Source organism: Prenolepis imparis, unplaced genomic scaffold (assembly GCF_030444845.1).
Source record: "Prenolepis imparis isolate NDT839.2.m4 unplaced genomic scaffold, iyPreImpa1.0 SCAF_4, whole genome shotgun sequence".
Classification (NCBI taxonomy): domain Eukaryota; kingdom Metazoa; phylum Arthropoda; class Insecta; order Hymenoptera; family Formicidae; genus Prenolepis; species Prenolepis imparis.
Window position 1 is genome coordinate 2,050,006 of NW_028141162.1, and position 17,496 is coordinate 2,067,501.

The 17,496-nt window shown below is 42.4% G+C and overlaps 2 protein-coding genes across 10 annotated transcripts in view; one reads left to right on the forward strand and one right to left on the reverse strand.

The window, feature by feature from the left end:
- Positions 1-17,496, forward strand: part of LOC145934681 (uncharacterized) — a 213,359-nt gene that overhangs the window by 162,562 nt on the left and 33,301 nt on the right. The gene's annotated exons all lie outside the window — the stretch shown is intronic.
- Positions 1-17,496, reverse strand: part of LOC145934677 (neurotrimin) — a 363,184-nt gene that overhangs the window by 137,070 nt on the left and 208,618 nt on the right. For 7 of the 9 annotated variants that reach the window (XM_083035307.1, XM_083035306.1, XM_083035308.1 and 4 more), the window contains one exon: positions 8,382-8,569. In XM_083035307.1, the coding sequence (XP_082891433.1) occupies positions 8,382-8,569 (188 nt within the window). The remainder of the gene's footprint in view (positions 1-8,381; positions 8,570-17,496) is intronic. The other 2 variants (XM_083035309.1, XM_083035315.1) reach the window with 1 other exon arrangement.

Genomic DNA, 17,496 nt, shown 5'->3' on the forward strand with positions numbered 1-17,496 from the left:
TCTTATAAAACAACGACAATATAAAAATTTATATTTTTTATATTTTTTACATTTCAATTTTATTTAGAACGTCATTATTGTTTTTTTGTTTCAATGTCTTTTGCAATCTTTCATCTTAATTTTTTTATTAACAATGTATATTATTTTTGATAAAAAGATATTATTTGTCTATTTGATCAAGTAAATATTTAACATGATGTTAAAAAATACTGCATTTTTCGATTCACTAGATTTTCTGCAATAATTTAAGCGAACTTGCTTCCCCACATAGGCAGATATTTTCCTTTGCCGTTGTATGGAAATATCAACTTCAAACTGATCGACGAATAACGCCCGTGTTTCGCGATCTGTTTTGTATCATTCTCTCTACGCAGATAAATTTCATCAATGTACAGAGTGGATACAATCTTGTCGTCTTGCACTAACAATGCACGCCCCTATCGTTTTCTGCCGTTGCAACGACCGTGAAAATTCGAAACGAAATCAAGCACTCTCTAATTAATTAATTCAAGCGTAATGGATTCGACTGGCAAATTTCGCGAATGAGTGACAAATTTCTCAAATTTGTCAACATCGAAAACGTAGAGACTATCATTGACTCGCGACGATTTCACTCTTTCACAACTATCTCATTGGAATGGATCTATCAGGGAAATAAATTAACGTCTCAAGAAGACATTTTCGCGATACTAGAGTGCAATCAAATAGAATGTAATTAAAAATATTTAAAAAAGGTTATTTTTTATATCGACATAAAAGGGAAGCTTTTTTTCCACGAACTTTCTACTGTACATGTTAAATGTATATCGTGCGGAAAACGCGATTCATTATATCTTTTTTGTAATTTAAATATCCATTTTTCTCGACTGCAACTGGCGTTGCATTGAACGCTCTCAGTGCTTTTCGTTCGCTATTTCAATCGTTATTCGGAATGTAATATTGTCGAATACAGAATATATACAAAAAAAAAAAAAAAAAAAACACCACCTATACTCAATACTTGTCATCATACATTACGTCCATTACAATCGCGTTGAATTTTGATTCAATTTGTAATAGAGCCTCGGGCATGCAGTCGGTTTCAATTGAAGATTCACAAGAAAAAGCGAGGCAAATTCACATATATGTATTACGGAAATATTACGGAAAATCCAAGGAACCAAGATAGGAATATATAATGAAAAAAATCTTCCAAGGGTATTTATTTTGAGAAATTCAAATAAATCATTTTATTGCTATATATATATATATATATATATATATATATATATATACCACGTCTTAAATTAATTCCATATTATAATATGACGCTTGTCCTAACGTTGTGGTTAAAAATAAATTATTTGTCGCGTATAATAAACGAGGAATAAAAAAATCAGTAAAGGTGCGCACCCGGTGGTTTTTCGTCGTCGAGCGGCGCGCTAACGCGAAGGATTTAAGATCAAAGATTAAGGCGGTAGATTATCCGCGCGAGTGGATATTGGGAGCGGCGCGTGCTCGGATTTTAAGAAGTTGCGCCCCGTCCCCGGCTTTTTCTCATCCGGCCGCAGTTACCTCCCTCGGTATACATTATGGGATTATTTCAGCGCACAGCGGCGCGGCGGACTAATCTTTCCGGGCGAAATTGTTCGCTATCCCGGCGTGGTGTAATAAACTTTTCCGTGCTTTACGGCCGCCGTGGCAGTAATTTCTTTAAGGCGGCCATTAAGCTAAACTCTGCGGAAAAGGGGCCGCGCGTCCAGGTCCGTCCGTCAACCCATAATCAGCCCCGGAAGATCGCTACTTCGCCCCGATACGCTGTCAAGATTCTGCAACGTAAGCTGCAAACGAAAGAGTGGTTGTGGCTTATGCGCGCGAAAGACGTCGCACGTAAGACGGAGCGAGGATGCATCGATAAGGGGGTAACTGTCCGTCGTGTGCACCGAATACAGGTTGGTAGCATCACTTGAGAGTCTGACGTCGCAACGGCGAAGCCAGAAGCCCCTTTAAAAGTCGCTCTAAAGTATTTTTCATAAAATAAAGTCGAATACATCGTATCTTCATATCAGGTTTCCAGGATTAAACCGTAAAAATATTTTCTCCTCAGCGATCGCTTTATATGAACAAAGAATTTCATTCAGTGAGGTCGAATCTTTACATCGGCGTTCATTTGACGTTCTTTCTCTTCTCTATTATATCTGATTCGCGAGGCTGACTATTCCGCCGCTTTGATTCGCGTAGAACGTGGAAGGCGAATGGAACGTTCTTTATAAAGTATATATTGACATATCGATCGCACTCATAAATTTTAATAAGGCACATTTTAATAATACAAACGTGTCATTTCCTCACTCGGAGAAGAGAGAATGGCGTAAAATTTCTCCCCCTTTCTCTCTCTCTTTTCTTTCTTACATGCGCGTTTAAATTGTTCTTTTCCGACATTCACGTGGTGAGAAAAAGGGAGAAGGAGAATCGCGCGAGGAAGGATTTTCGAAGAAAAATCGGGGTTAAGCGCCTTCCGCACTCGTATACATTCGATTACAGCGAAGAATTGTGTCGAGAGCCACGGCGAGCTAAGGCGGAAGTTAAACAAGAGGACGAATATTACCTTCCCTCCCCCCTCCCCCTCAGCGAGACGAGAATCGAGATATAAGCAGAAACGATTTGTAATCGCTGAAGCTCAAGCTGGCGATGAAATGGGTATTTTCGACTCCATCCTCCCCTTCTCTTCCTTCTTACCTTCTTCGTGTAAGCAAATGATGTTTCGCGCTCCAATACTTCGTCAAAAGGATACGTGTCTCCCCGCGGAGATTGCACCTCTTCGGAGAAGAGAAACACCTCTGAAATATATCCCCGGAATATTATCCGGGACACAAAGTAACGTTCGCGTTATATCGCGCACTGCTGCAATTCTGCAAAGTGTATCGAGATAAAGTGCACCTTTCGTCTTAACGAAATAACAAGAAAGCACGTTTCTTCCCGGCCATTACTCGATTTATGAAAGCTGCGGGATAATGAAATCGATTTGTCGCGCGCGAATTAATTTAACGGTGGACTGGAATTCGCGAATTCGTGATGACATCCGACGAATTCGTAATTGATACAGCCAATTTACACCCCGAGTGGGAGGGAGAGCAAAGAGGGATGGGGAGGTGAAGAGGGAGCTTAATTTATTTACCTAGTCATATTTGCGATATTGTGTTGTGTAGTAATTATGTAGATTCTTGTTTCGTTATCGCGCGATGTTTGGCACTTGTCATTAAATCGAAATAAATTTTGCGCTTTCGGTCAAAAGGAATATTCTATTATCCGGTGCTCGCTGCTCATTATCATCCCGCGTGTAAATAGATATTACGGTAGATACTAATGTGACCGAATATATGCATGTATATATATTATTCGATCGATTCTATTCTAACGTGTTTCGATGGCGCAAATAAATGCGCCAGTATATATACAGCGGACACAAAGAGTGCCGACAATAATATAAATCAGGCACGGCGTAAAGTCTCGATACATCATACTTTAGTTTTGTTATGCGGACAGCTTTGATTTACCGTGCGGTATTTGCAGTGCGGTAACTCGAAAATTATGATTTACACGTGGTTTTCCTCGAACGCTGGCGGACACATAAAACACTATAACGCACGAGGCCTCTTCCTCGATTCCTCGACTAATAATGATTAATTATCGCGGACGTCGAGAGAAAGATCGGCGTTCAAGTGAAGGCACGAACTTATATAACATTAATTCTTCCTCGGTCGGAGATTAAAACAAATAAATTTACGAAATTAAACGTGCTCTAAAAAAAAGAATAAATGTTATTCAAACAACTTATTATTATATATAGAGATAATGAACACCACCACGAAGAAAGTGTTCGATTGATAGATAAGACTCCATTGAAATCGATACGGCGCCGGCGACTCATCGCGAAGACTTAAAGGTCAAGAATAGAAAACCACTGTCGAGAGAGGAAGAGAGATGAGGTTGTCGTCTTTTCAGCTCGAGGACGCTCTCTGCGATCGATGCGGTACGTCCGCGGAAAAGGAAACGAGGCCGATTGTGTTGGTTGCAAAGAATCCCCAGCAACGGTCAAAGATGCTGGCTGGGGGGAGAGAGCGCAATAGAATCTCGGGACACTCTTTTTCCCTCGTCGTCCCATTCGATCGACTGCGATTCGCACGCGTATTCCTATCACGTTGATATCGAGCCCGCGTGCACTGACTGACAATGAGAATGTCTCATGAGGAGCATCAGGGGACCGTGGTTAGTTGACCGTGTATACTACGCACAGAGTGTAACTGGCGACATGCATCAAAGCCGGTATCAAAGCCACAATGCGAGGTGTGTATCGTGAACACGGGATAATGAATGGTCTCATCGGAAAAAAATAAAAACCGAGCGAATCGAATAGCCGACGCGAACTACACGAACGCGCCATATATCGTTGCAATCGATTCAATTGGAAGACATAAAATATATTATGGAATATACACGCACGTGTGCGGACGTACGATTCGAAATAGTTTCGCGCGGAGAAAAAAAAAAAGAAGCTGAAGAGCGCGCAAGAAAATGAAAGACTGATGGAATCACATGATGAAAGGGAGGAAAACGAGATCGACTGGCGAACTTGTTCGTTGATTAAACGTTAGCAGTAATGGAGCCGTTTTCTTCAAGTATCATCTATCTCACGGGGCTTCGGACATCTTCGTCGGCAATTAAGAAGAGAGATATCTCCTTTCATCGATATGCATGATGAGCGAAAGGGATCTCGGGAACTCGGGTTTCGATAATTGGAGCGCAAAGAGTTAAGTTGTATTTCTCCGGAAGGCTGACGGTCAACGGCCCTGAAGTCCGTCCCTTCACGTATCGCAATCGATGAGATCTCGATTATCGTCGTCTTTTATCCGCTCTCTTTCACGAGGTTCTCTCGCGGTGTTACAAAGGTACTCGGTTCCTTAATACTTAACAATATCCTGCGCTCGTTTCTCCTTCCGGATGTTAAAACGAAAGATCCCTTTCACGTCGGCCGGAGAGAGCACTTTGTTTCGACTCGTCGAAAGCTTTGATCTCGAATTAATGTAAGTCAACCGATAAAGCAACCACGCGCGATAATCATTCCGTCTATATCGAATCGATGTTCGTTGCAGCGAAGAGAAAAGAAATTCTCATTTATTTCACTCGGTCTGAATGGAGAAGAGTGTCGCGAGAATCCACCACGATGAACTCCGAACCTCTCCTACATCTCCTCGCCCTTCTTTCTTTACGCTTTCTTTACGCAAATCAAATTACAGCTTCGTTGAAGTGCGTTTCTTTATCGAATGATCGAGTTATTTATTTTAATTCAACTTCCAAGAGGACGGACGAGAGAAACACCGGTAAGAGTTTCTCGATCTATCCGCTTGCGCGATCGCTCTTCGATTGTGCTCCCTCCAACTAGACATTTAAGCGTTGAATTTAATTAAGGTCTAGCCAAGTGCAGCTTCCTATGCGGTTTCGGTTCGACTCGAAATTTCCTATACACTCCAATCGTGAACCATCGATGAGTTTCCGGCGAACGCGCGATGACAGTAAACACGGTTTAGAAATCAAATACCCAGTCGGAGACACACACACACACACACACACACACACACACACACACACACACACACACACACACACACACTTTAGTAGTGGGCTAAGTTAATCGGTAAAATAAATACGCGTCATATCGATATCGCCGACATCGAAGTACGCTTGATACGCGAGTTCTCCCCCGAGAAATTTCTATATATTAAATATATATATATATCTAACAAATAAAATCTAAAATTATTCCGCCAAGTCCCTGAACACAAGTTGTCGAAACAACAATATTGAAAGGCACTCGAGAAAACCACAATTATCTTCGTTCTTTAAAAATGATATATAAAATAAAATTCGCACGTGCGTGAAACGAATGAAATGATTTACTATTATTCACCCTCGTTGAACTGACGAAATACGCTACCTCGATGATAAGTATTCACGGGAAAAAAAGTTTAATTCAAATATGCGGGAAATATATAACCGGGAAAAAAGTAAATATTACTCCTACGCGTCTTGAGATTAATTACGCCAACTCGCGATGCTGACCGGAAACTTTCGAGGGCGTTCTCGCGAGTGCCCGATGTTCGCCGGAAGAGAGCTTGCACAAGTTTCGCGAGGAGCAAACGCCACACAAATGTCTCTCGAGCAGAATTGAATCCAAACTGGGTTATACGCGTCATACATATGAATGAGTCCCGGGCCTCTTTTTGAATGTCGAAGTCCGCGTTTTGCTTGCGATTCATAGATTAAATAAAACACGGTCCCGCCCTCCGTCTCCGCTCCGCTCTCGCGATGCATCTTCCACTTCGTCATTGGCGGACGTGCATTTCGTCCAATAAATCTGGCCGGCGCTGCTATGATTCTCCCGCGAGTTTCGCACAAGAACGATAAATCCGGACGTCGTGTTCGGAAAGTCGGTCGATTCCAATACCGAATTATACCGTTACCCTCATCCCCCGGCAGCGACTAAGCAGCTGCATCGCTGTATAAACTGACGTGCATTACCAATTCAATTGTTACAAAGTATTATGCCTCAGCGTTTCTTAAGTATCGTTTATTCTTTTTGCGGAGATATGGAAAATTGGCGATCGGTATATCGCGCGTTCAAGGCGCTTTATAAAAACCTAATCCTAGGTAAACCTAAGCTAAAGTATAACGTTAAATATTGATCTCAATTTTTTTAAATATTAAATATAAATTATATATTTTAATATCATTTATAAAATTTATTTTCTAAAATTTCTAGCAATTTGTCGAAACGTAATTATAAATTTTCATAAATGCGACAATCGATTACGGATAATTGATCTCTGATGTCTCTGTAAGAGATAGAATGACGAATGGCGGGGCGAGAATTATTGTACGACTCAACAATAAAACTCTTTGATACGTCTCGGTAACTATGAATCGGTGGAAAGTCATCGTGAATAATCCAAGCGATCTAATCGCTCCCGCGAGACGCGAGTAAAAAGACACGTGAAATACGGCTAACGTGAATTATGACCGGTCCAATTTTTCCCTCGCTCTTACCCGTGAGTTATATCTAATCCTTGGCGATGAATTCGCGTCCGTGTCGTATATACATATATCCTTTACCTCCAAACACATACATATGACATTCGTTCGAGATACGTGCCGTATCGAACGGGATATAAAATATTTCTTATTAGTGCTCGAGACAAAAGTCCAAGTATCTTTTAATAAAGTTGTTACCGGGAAAGTTTGCGCAAAACGCGACCGGGACGATTCAAACGAAGCATTTATATCCCTCGAATACATCCAATACACTAGGATGACATGACTTTGCTTTTACGCTTAGCTTTCGTTCTACCCGGTGGAAAAAAATCCTGACCGAGAGACGCGAAATCGATCCGAATTTATCGGGCACTAATAATAATCCTATTTATCTCGCGCGTTTGGAGTCTGGACCGAAGGCCTGGACTTGCACCTTCCTTCAACGACATCGTCGCGTCGTCGAGAGACCCGATGTCCGAGTGTATTTTCGACGCCGATACCTTCCGCTTTCTGCAGTTTACCCGGGGAAAGGCGTGACGCTACGTTGTGTGTCGATAAAATATTGACACTCCATATATTCCACCGTCATTCATTTAGCCGGGTCGGGGAGAAAACGTAGTATATCCGTTTTCGTGTTTACGTAGGCGTCGTCCACCCGCGGTTTCTCGCCGCGTAATCCTCCCTCGGCGCGTCCGTTACTTTAGTTAGTATCTCGCCATTAGCGAGACTTTATCCCCCCGCTACACACCGCGTCGTTGGATTTATATTGCCGTAAATTAATCCTACGACTCGCGGTAACGTGTCGTGATCCTGGCTTCCTTTTGCCGGTTTCGAATCGTTGGACGACAAAAAGCGCGAGCCAAATTTGTCCTCTTAATAGCAAGTCTATTCGAAATTTTCCCGACGTTTCCTCTGAGCGTAAGAATTTCAGGAGAAGAATTATTATCGCGATGACGATGGAATTGTTAAAAAATTATAAAATGTCAAAAAAATTGTTTATTCTCTCGACGCGCGGAAAGTAAAATTGCTTTTCCGATATTTTTCTCATCACTGTTTCCCCAACACTTCTTATCGCGACAAGAGAGAGAATCATTTAATTAAAGCCTTACATAATGTAGTAACATCGTCATTATAATATATAATGTCATTCCGTATGTCTTATCATTTCAAGAACAATATCGGAGCATCGCATCACGACGATATATCTTGGCGTAAGTAAATGAAAGAGACACACAGCGAGAGATACTCGTATATGCGTATACAATAATATTATAAAGACACTTATTTTGACAGATACGACGGATTTCACTCACCGTTTTGTTCCCCAAATTTTTGACACGGCAATTGAGATACGTCGTCTTTCCCAGGAGCGCGGTCACGTTCTTCGAGGCTGATTTGTCGAAGTACGGCCCCGTCGACCGTGTCTCCTCCAGAACGTTCTGGTTGTACGTGTCGCCGCTTTTGCCGCTACCGCCTTGCGGCATATTGTGGCAGTGCACTTCTGAAACACGAGAAATTTAAAGAAATGCTGTGTAAATGCGACAATTTCGATGCTAAACATTCGGGAAGAGAAGGAGTGAGTGGAAAGTATTCTGTATTCTCGTTCATCGAGATGCAAGAAGCGCAAACGAATTCACGGAATACGCGATACAATATCAAGGTTCTTCGACGAACGAAGCGAGAGAGAGAGAAAGAGAAAATTTGAAAGTTTTGAAACTGTTCTTTTTTTTTTTCGCGCAACACAAACGAGCGAGGATAAATGACGCGTAGACGATGTTTCGTCCTCAACTTTCGCGCTTTGTGTGTCGTGTATTTTATTATCTAAAATAAAACGCCTCTTTCCGGGCGAGCGTGACCAAAGAGCAGATATTTTGTAGAAAAAAAAAGTTGGAAAAATTGAAGTAGACAATGCGAAAACGGATACGTAGAATATTTACTCGTGTTTGTACAACGTACGTACGATATGTAACTTTAAATACCACAATCCAGAATATAATTATCCTGATAATTATAATAATAACATGCGAGTAATAATAATAATAATTATTATTATTGCTCATATGAATATTTCCTGTGTTATGTTTAAACTGTTAATGTAACGCGAAAGTGAGGAAAACTAATACGTTTGGAACGCGTAATAGTTTTCCCGTTAAATAATAATAAGAGTCCGGAAATGGGCGAATGTGTGCACCCTCGGTTAACGAAAAAATCCACCGAGTCTGTGAGATTTTTAATTAAAATCTCGCGTTGATAAATAAAATTTGGCCAACGTGAAATCCATTTGCGGGTTTGGATGCCCCCGTGAATTATTTTAGGACGAATCGCGGGAAGAAAGCGCGGTTACGAAAGCTGACATCGCAATTAGCGAAAGATGTAACGAGCGCGCTTGTTGCCGTTTACAGAGGTAGCGAAGTCATTCATTAACCGCCCTGCTTCTTGTGACATTTAACGGTAACCTACTCTCACATCAACAATTCCGCGTGTTTTTCCCTCTTTCTCTCACACACAGAAACTAGGAAAATAAGAAAATCTCTTTGTCGTCCTTCGTACCGAAAAGATGTTTTCGTTGCAATGCCGCAATGATGGCGCGCGACTTATGACATTTTGCGTAGCGGACAAAGGAGAATGGCGCACGAATCGCAATAATGCACTTCTTCTCACAAAAACACAGGACTGATTTTCTTTATCCAATTAAACTTGCCCGAATACATCACGACAAATAAACTGTAGAATAAAGCTACAATTTTCTTCATTTTTGAAAAAAAGCACCCTGCCAAAGTGTATATTTGGAAAGCCAACGAAAAGTTTAATTATTTTTTCATTATTACTGTTTCATTATTTTATAATGTGCTCTTTTTTTCATAAGCAAGAGGATACGCGAAAAAATTTTACTTCGCTGCTAAATAATTCAGCGCGAAAATTGATAAACATATACGTACATTGTACTTTTATTTTTACTTTTCGCGATTAGCGCTAATTTAACAGGATGCTGTCAAACGTATTAATTTGAGAAAAAAGAAGGAATAAGATGTAGAAAAGCGATCGCGACACAAATGGCGCGCAAATGTTTACCCTCGGTCTCGGATTAATCGCGAGTTAAATGTTTCGAACTGCGAATAAGCTTTGGCGATAAACTTCTCAAAGCGAGAAGAAAGTATCATTGTCGCGAGCACACTTCGGGGAGTTGCGAGAATTGTTTATCGGTCCAACGACTTCTCTCTCTCTCTCTCTCTTTCTCTGGAATCGACGACGGGGAAATAATTTTCTCGCAAGACGATATCGTTTAATTTATCGTGTTTAGCGATACGTGCAATCAATGAGAATCGCTTCAACTGCACCTTTCACGAAAGGTACCCACGGAAAGTGTGCGAATTAATCGCGATGGTTCGGCCATACAACGTGCGCATCCTATATTCTACATGGATACGAGAGGGAGAGAGGAGATAGAGGATTTGAGATTAAAAACGTAATTCGCAATTACCTTGCTCGCCCATGCGCGAGCAAGGATGAACCCGTTCGCTCCAAATTCGCGACTAACAGCCCCGTCGTTCGCTATCTGGAGATAGAACCGAGCATAGAGAGAGAACGTTTCGAAAGCAGCTAATGAATTATATCACGCTTTTGTGTGCACGGACGCAGTTTATATTCATCCCGGACTGGAAATACACGTTCGAGAGAGCGCCGGGTATATAATTGGCCGTCGCCGAAAGGCCATCTACACCGCGTCGAACGGCTCGTTTTCTCGGGGGCCTCGGCTTCCTCGTTGCCATCATACGCTAGTTACGCTCCATTGCCGAGAACTCGGCGAGTAACATAATCGAATCTCCGCCGGTCTTGATTAGGCCGTGATTACGCGAGGAAGGCGCGCGCGCTCGCGGCTGACGTGGCAAATATTGAATCTCGGAGAGCAGCCGACGCGGATAATCCGGCGACCCTCGTTTTCTCTTAGGTAGCGCGACACTGCTCTTTCGAGGGGGTGAGTTAACCCCCCGAGGACGGCTCGGAGAGAACTTTATCCGCGACTTATATCCGCGAATTCTCCGACGTATTTAATCCATTCTCTTCCCCTACCCTCTGAAAGTCACCTCGCAATCAGCGTCCGTCGTTGAACAATATTTGCATCGCCGTATCTATAACCGGACATCGAACGAAGACGCAAAATGAACGGAAACTTTCCACGGATGATAATCAATTATACACGTTGCAACGAACGGTGAACGACCGCGGAAATGTCAAATCCCGTCCCGGAAAAGTTACCCGGGAGTTTAATCGCATTTAACGTTTCCTTTATATCAATGTGCTCGCAATGTGACTGTCATAATAATGATAAAACGTCCGGAGAGATTTTGTCGCAACCGCGCTCTTTCGAAAACTCTGGGAGACGAGATGTTCAATAGTTAGCGAAAGCGCGAAATTTTCGCGCATATATTTCCACTTCGATATTATAATAGATCGCGCTTTATTCAAAAATTGCAAACTTCCAGCAGTTATCGCGTTGTATGTACGAACGTTACGTTCTATATAAGGCAAGTGCGTTTCCTCGCGATGCACGCGAGGTATGTAACGAATAAAAGTTTTCGTAAGCTCCCCGCACGGCAAGTTTCTTTATTAAATTTGGCGAAAGGCTGCGCGAACAATTTGGACGGGTCTCTGTTTTATTTGGACAAGAAATTCGAGTTCTCACGAAGGGCCAGAATCGCCCAAGTTTGGAACAAACGAGTTACAAGAGCCCGTTGTTCGTACAATGGGTTCGGGCTAATTTAATTATGAGTCAACGCCATTGACCACCCATCCAAGTTACCTTTCTCGCAATCTGCCCCATTTCCTCAATTTCCTTTCCTTTTGTCCTTTCGTACGTTCCCTGTGACCAATATTCTGGTCTCTTAACTCGATTCCGAAGGAATGCGAACTCAATTTAACGAGACACGATAGCTTGTACATCACTCCAATAACCAACGATCTAATTTTCCTCACATGTTTTGAATCCCATTTTCCAATTGCGATTAATCCAATCGAATCCAACATATTAATGCATTTTCACACTCGTTCTTCGTAGTAAAGATAAATTATTTTCCGTACCAGGAATTAATATTGATGGATGAAATAACAGTCTTGTTTGATTATTCTGCGATGCGAATGCCGAATTTTAAAATAAAAGAATGAAGAGGGCGGGAATGGATAACATCGCCAGCGAAAGGTATAATAATTCGACAGTGCTGGGTGTGTTTGGAGAACCGCATTGTCATTCGCTCTCGTTTCTTCGCGTCCCACCGTCTACGGTTTCCGTCCGCGGAGACTCGGTCGCGTCGTCGGCAGAAATGAGAATTTATCGCGCCGACTCTCTCTCTCTCTCGGCCCAGGGCGAAAGCACATCCTGGAGCACGAGCGTGAATCCGCGCGATGCTTCCTTTCGCCACCTTCCGGCAACGCGCCGTCGGAGAGCAATGTAGAAATGGCGGGGAGGGAAGGGGGTTTAATCGCGATACTTGTTACGCGTTTATCTCACTCGACGGTCCATTAAATCCCGCGGCTCCCGGATAGTATCGGGTTATGGCTGATGAGCCGCGGAATGCGCGCATCAGCGATTCCCCGACGGATTTCGAATTACGCAGCGAAGTCTCGGGGGTTTCGACCCGATTCTACTGGATGATATCGCGCATTCACGAGTGATTCCCTGAAGAAGACGATGGTGTGTATTACAGATGGACACGTGGACTGTGGCGAGTATACACGGGGTACAGTGGGGTCGGGTCCCCCTTGCGGTTAGATCCCCTCCTAAATTTCGAGATTTTACGGCCGGCGCGTTGAAGCCACATCGTAAAATATCCGCGACGATGGGAAGGTCGGGGAAGGATAAAGGGTGGCGCGCCGCTGCCGGATGGGACGAGCGAAGACCACCGGGGGGTCGGAAGATGTAGCGTCAGAGTAAAGGACGGGCAAGAGAGAGAAGAGAAGAAATAGAGAGCCGTAGAGAGTTATCTTTCAATCTACTTTTACCGAAACTCTTACCGAGGTCGAAAGGGCGCGCGCGAGCGGACAGAGCGCTGTCTCTCTCCTGATTTAAAATTCAGATTCGCAACTTTTGCTTAAACGCCTCATAGATAGACTTGTGGCAAACACATACATACATCGCGTCCCCATCCCTTCCGTTCTCTTCTCCGAGCGCGCGGTTTTCCGTATTCCGAGAGAGAGAGTCGAATCCGCGTAAAAATGTTTTGACGACCTCTATTCCTGCATTTTTAAACGTATCTCCGCGTGCAAAACGTATCTCCATTTGTAATTCTCCGCTTGAAAGAAAAAAAAAAGAAGAGGAGCGAATCATAGTAAATTAACGAAGCGCGGAAATGTAACGCGAGCGAGAAACTTTGCTCCATGTCGATATATACAGACTTGCATGAGAGAGTTTGTGCGGAAGCTCGGATCTAAATTTTCTCCCCTTAATTTTCCCCCTGTCTCGTGAATAAATTGGTCCCAGACATTAGCAGTCTTGCGCTGCGATGCAATTCCGATGGCTTGCCTCTCTCTCCGTTCGGGATTACGTAGGCAAAGTTTACCCATTATTGGCCGAGGACGAGACCTATAAGGTCTGGCGTCGCCGACCGATCGCGGGAAATCGCAGGCGTGCGGCCTCCGCCACTAATGATTCGCCTCGGGAATGGAATAATTGCCGAGGGATGAGGGTGGTGGCAGACGCGAAGATTCTCCGGATGAGATAGGTACGTAAACTCTCGAGCGTCAATGTGTTACGGTATCTGCCACGGCAAACGATTTTATATTGTACGCCGGTAAGACGCGCGATTTAATGGAATATAAATGTCGCCGGAATGCTCGTTATTTTAGATCAAACGTTGCGGGAATTACGCGAAGAAATAGAGTGGTGTAACAAATAACGCGCAACGAGATACGTATATACGAGAGAGGCTGCGTTTTACATCCTCATCGTGTCGTACATATTATATATTCGTAGCCTGGAGACCAGTCTTATTGTAGAATCAATTACATTGAAAACAACGTATGTAACTGCGTACAATCAAAATAACTAATGTAATGTACTATTATAGAATAAATCTATACAATGTTTGTATAATAGCAATTAATTGCGTTAATAATTATTTTTTTATTTCATCTCTGTATCTTGAAGAGGTTTTTCTAGAAAATTGGAAAAAAGATTCTTTATTCTTAATGACTCTTCAGTCTTAATGACTCAATTACGTAAATGGAAGTAAAAAGAAACTTTGCGACTTTAATTTTATATTTTATCAATTTATTTCTAATTAATTTAGGTCAATAAAAAATTTTCTCAATATACACTCAAAATACGCTGTTTTATATATCCAGTTTCTGCAGAGTTTTTTTTAAGACTTTGTAATATATTTCCATCATTTGTATCGTACCTTCTTTTTCCATAAAATAGGATAATCGATGGGGAATACATATAGAGTGTCTAGTGAAAACCATTTGAGAGCTATATGAGTCGCAAGAGAATCAAGTCGGAAAGTTTATGATCGCTCCACGCGTCCGAGAGCGCGAGCTCTCTTTCGCGCGCAAGCGGACAAGGATTTTTGCCGGAAGAGACGCGAGAGGGAGGATGTAAAATGTCCCGGCTGGAGGGTCTGGCCGGTTGCAGAGGCAGAAGCCGTCGGCACAACGGCGTTTCGTCGATAAATAAGCTTGACCGTGGGGTGTCATATTTCTTTGTCGCGCGCCAACGCGCTATCTCGCGGAGCACGGCGCGGATATTATTTACGATCCCGCCTGGGGGAGAGATTTATTACGGAATTGATTTCCCGCACGGCCGATCGGATTAATTTTCACTTTCGAGATGCGCGCGAGGAAAAGCGCTTCTCGTCGATTGTCTGCGCGAATTTGTCTCGCGCGAAAGAGAGAGCGCGGAACTCACCCGTTCGCGAGACGAAAAGGTATCGATCAAACAGAACGAAAAATATCATTCACAGCACAAGAGATCTCGAACGCAATTACCTTGTCCGCCAATTTTCACCGAAAGCGTAACGAGAAGCGCATCTTGACGATTTATGTCATAATATTCGGATATGATACCATGAGATAATTAATAGTCGTGTGTTAAGGGGATGAGATGATAGTGATATAATGCATGTTTGAGTGCTAGATCGAAAAATTTATCTATTTATATATTTTCATTAAATTAATTGTCATTAATTGTTTCACATTATATCGGTGTTCGATTATTACTCGAAATTATTCGAAAAATATTTTGTTCTTATCTTCAATCTTAATTTTCAATCTAATATCTATCTACTTTAAGTACAGTTCAGATCATCTGTTTTTAAAACTATTTGATCTATAGTTTTGCCGAAGATTGCTATTTTAAATCGCTAGCTACACTAGAAAACTATTCGTTTACTGGTTATATAAGGTACAAAGTAGATACTCAATTCCTGTCTAAAGTAAACGTATCGAAATCTTTTAGAATCCATAAATGTAAGAAAATTGAAGTTATATAAACAGGAGCATAATTTCGACTCGGATATTCGTCTTCGCAATAGGTACTGACTGACGTAATCATAATGTTTGCTATTGTTGAAGAGACGATAATGATGCCGAGGCGACAGATCGTGTCCAACAAAGACAAAAGCCACCTGTGAACGTGTCATTAAGTTCCCATTCAATAGCCCGTCTCTCCTCGCGGGATGACGCAAGAAAGCGCGCATTTTTTGAGAGCTCATTAGTCTAACGAGCGCTTAAGCCGCACACGCGCTATATTAGACGTAAGAAACTCTCGTTATCGTTGTCCGTCGTCGTCGTCACAAGTCGTACCGATAACAAGAACAACCATCTCATCCGCAAGAAGCATGACATTGCGTCAGATATCCGCGTCAGGCAAGGCTACTTCCTTCGGAGCTACAACCGCACGCTAAGATACTCATCCGTTCTTCATGAAAACACATCTTAGTTATCGCGCGATCACGGTTGGTAGACCCTAAAACGGTCGATTGCGGTGCATCTTCGGGACAGTTATCTATCTCGTCGTGGATAGATCGTGACAGTCTTATATGCGGGGCCGATAATCTTTTCGACAAAGAAAGCGGATAACGATGCTTGGATATACATGTCAGCGACTCGACGCTTATCCCGCAAACGTTTCATCGTTTCTCGCGTAAATACCGGGCCGCCTCGTTCATCTTGTCGAGAGACGACGACGCTGCGTTGAGTCGTCGTCACGTCGTCGAGTGTAAGCACTTGAGAAAGACAGCAACAGAGAGAGAGAGAGAGAGAGAGAGAAGGAGCGTGAGTGAGATACGAGGCAGTCGGTTGAATGAAATTTGCAATGGAAATTTAATCCGACTCGATTCGTCCCGCATAGCCGGCAGTTCTCTCCTTAACGCCAGTCATTGTTATGTTTTGCGGAATTTTCGACAGGGAATTGTACCCCCTGGGAAAAGAACGTGGTAATATCGCGTCTCTCTCATCTCTCTCATAATCAACTCTTCGTAATTATATATTCCGTCGAGAGACGACGGAGTTCTAAGTCTTTGAATAGTTCGCGCAATGAATCATCGTCGTTTTAGTGAAAGGCATAGAAAATTTTATCAAAGGAAATTAAACGCGCGACATAACGATTTCATTGCGCTCTCTGTAGTGTAACGTTGCCTAATATACAAACTTATTTTATTTCACAATACAGCCGCAGATAAGATAATTTCTATTTATCGCGGCCGGTCTATTTATTTTGCAAGTATATCTTCCGCATACGCGCAATTAAAGTGTAAGTCAATTTAAGTCGTTTATGATACAAGGTTGCCACGTGCGTAACAATAGTAAATGCTTAATAGTCAGATATTAACTACTTGGTCGTAACTACGATTAACGTTATCGACTAGATTAACACTACGTTACATAGCTTGAAACGCGCGAAAACGAATTTCTCGCAGGCAGAAATGAAAATGAAAATACAATTGTATATTTTAATTCGCCGTAAACTTCAAACTGATCATTAATATCGCAACAGGTATCAATGCGCTTTAGCAAAAGTAGAAATAGAGAAAGAGTGCAAAAAAAATTTTTGTTTGAAAATTTTTTTACTGCAGAGGCAGCATTTAGATATATATAAATTGTACGAAATTCACACGATGACAGTAGATAACCCCAGCCGGCATTATGGTATTAAAATTTAAAAAGCGCTACGTAACGCCGAAAGTTTCTACCAACACCGGTGTCCAAAGTTCTTTCTCGTTAAAAACCATCGCAATACGCTATTTAGATAGCCGCGTGGCTCGAGTTGTCTCTTCTCCTCGCCGCTTACCGTGCAAGCCACTTAAATGCAACGTCACCAGTGATTATGCAAAGTCCTTTTATCTGGGAAAATCGCGGGAGACGTTTCTCCGTCATCCGACCGGTAGGTACCCCAACATTCGCATTTAGCTGTGTGGGAGTGTACCGAGACGGGAG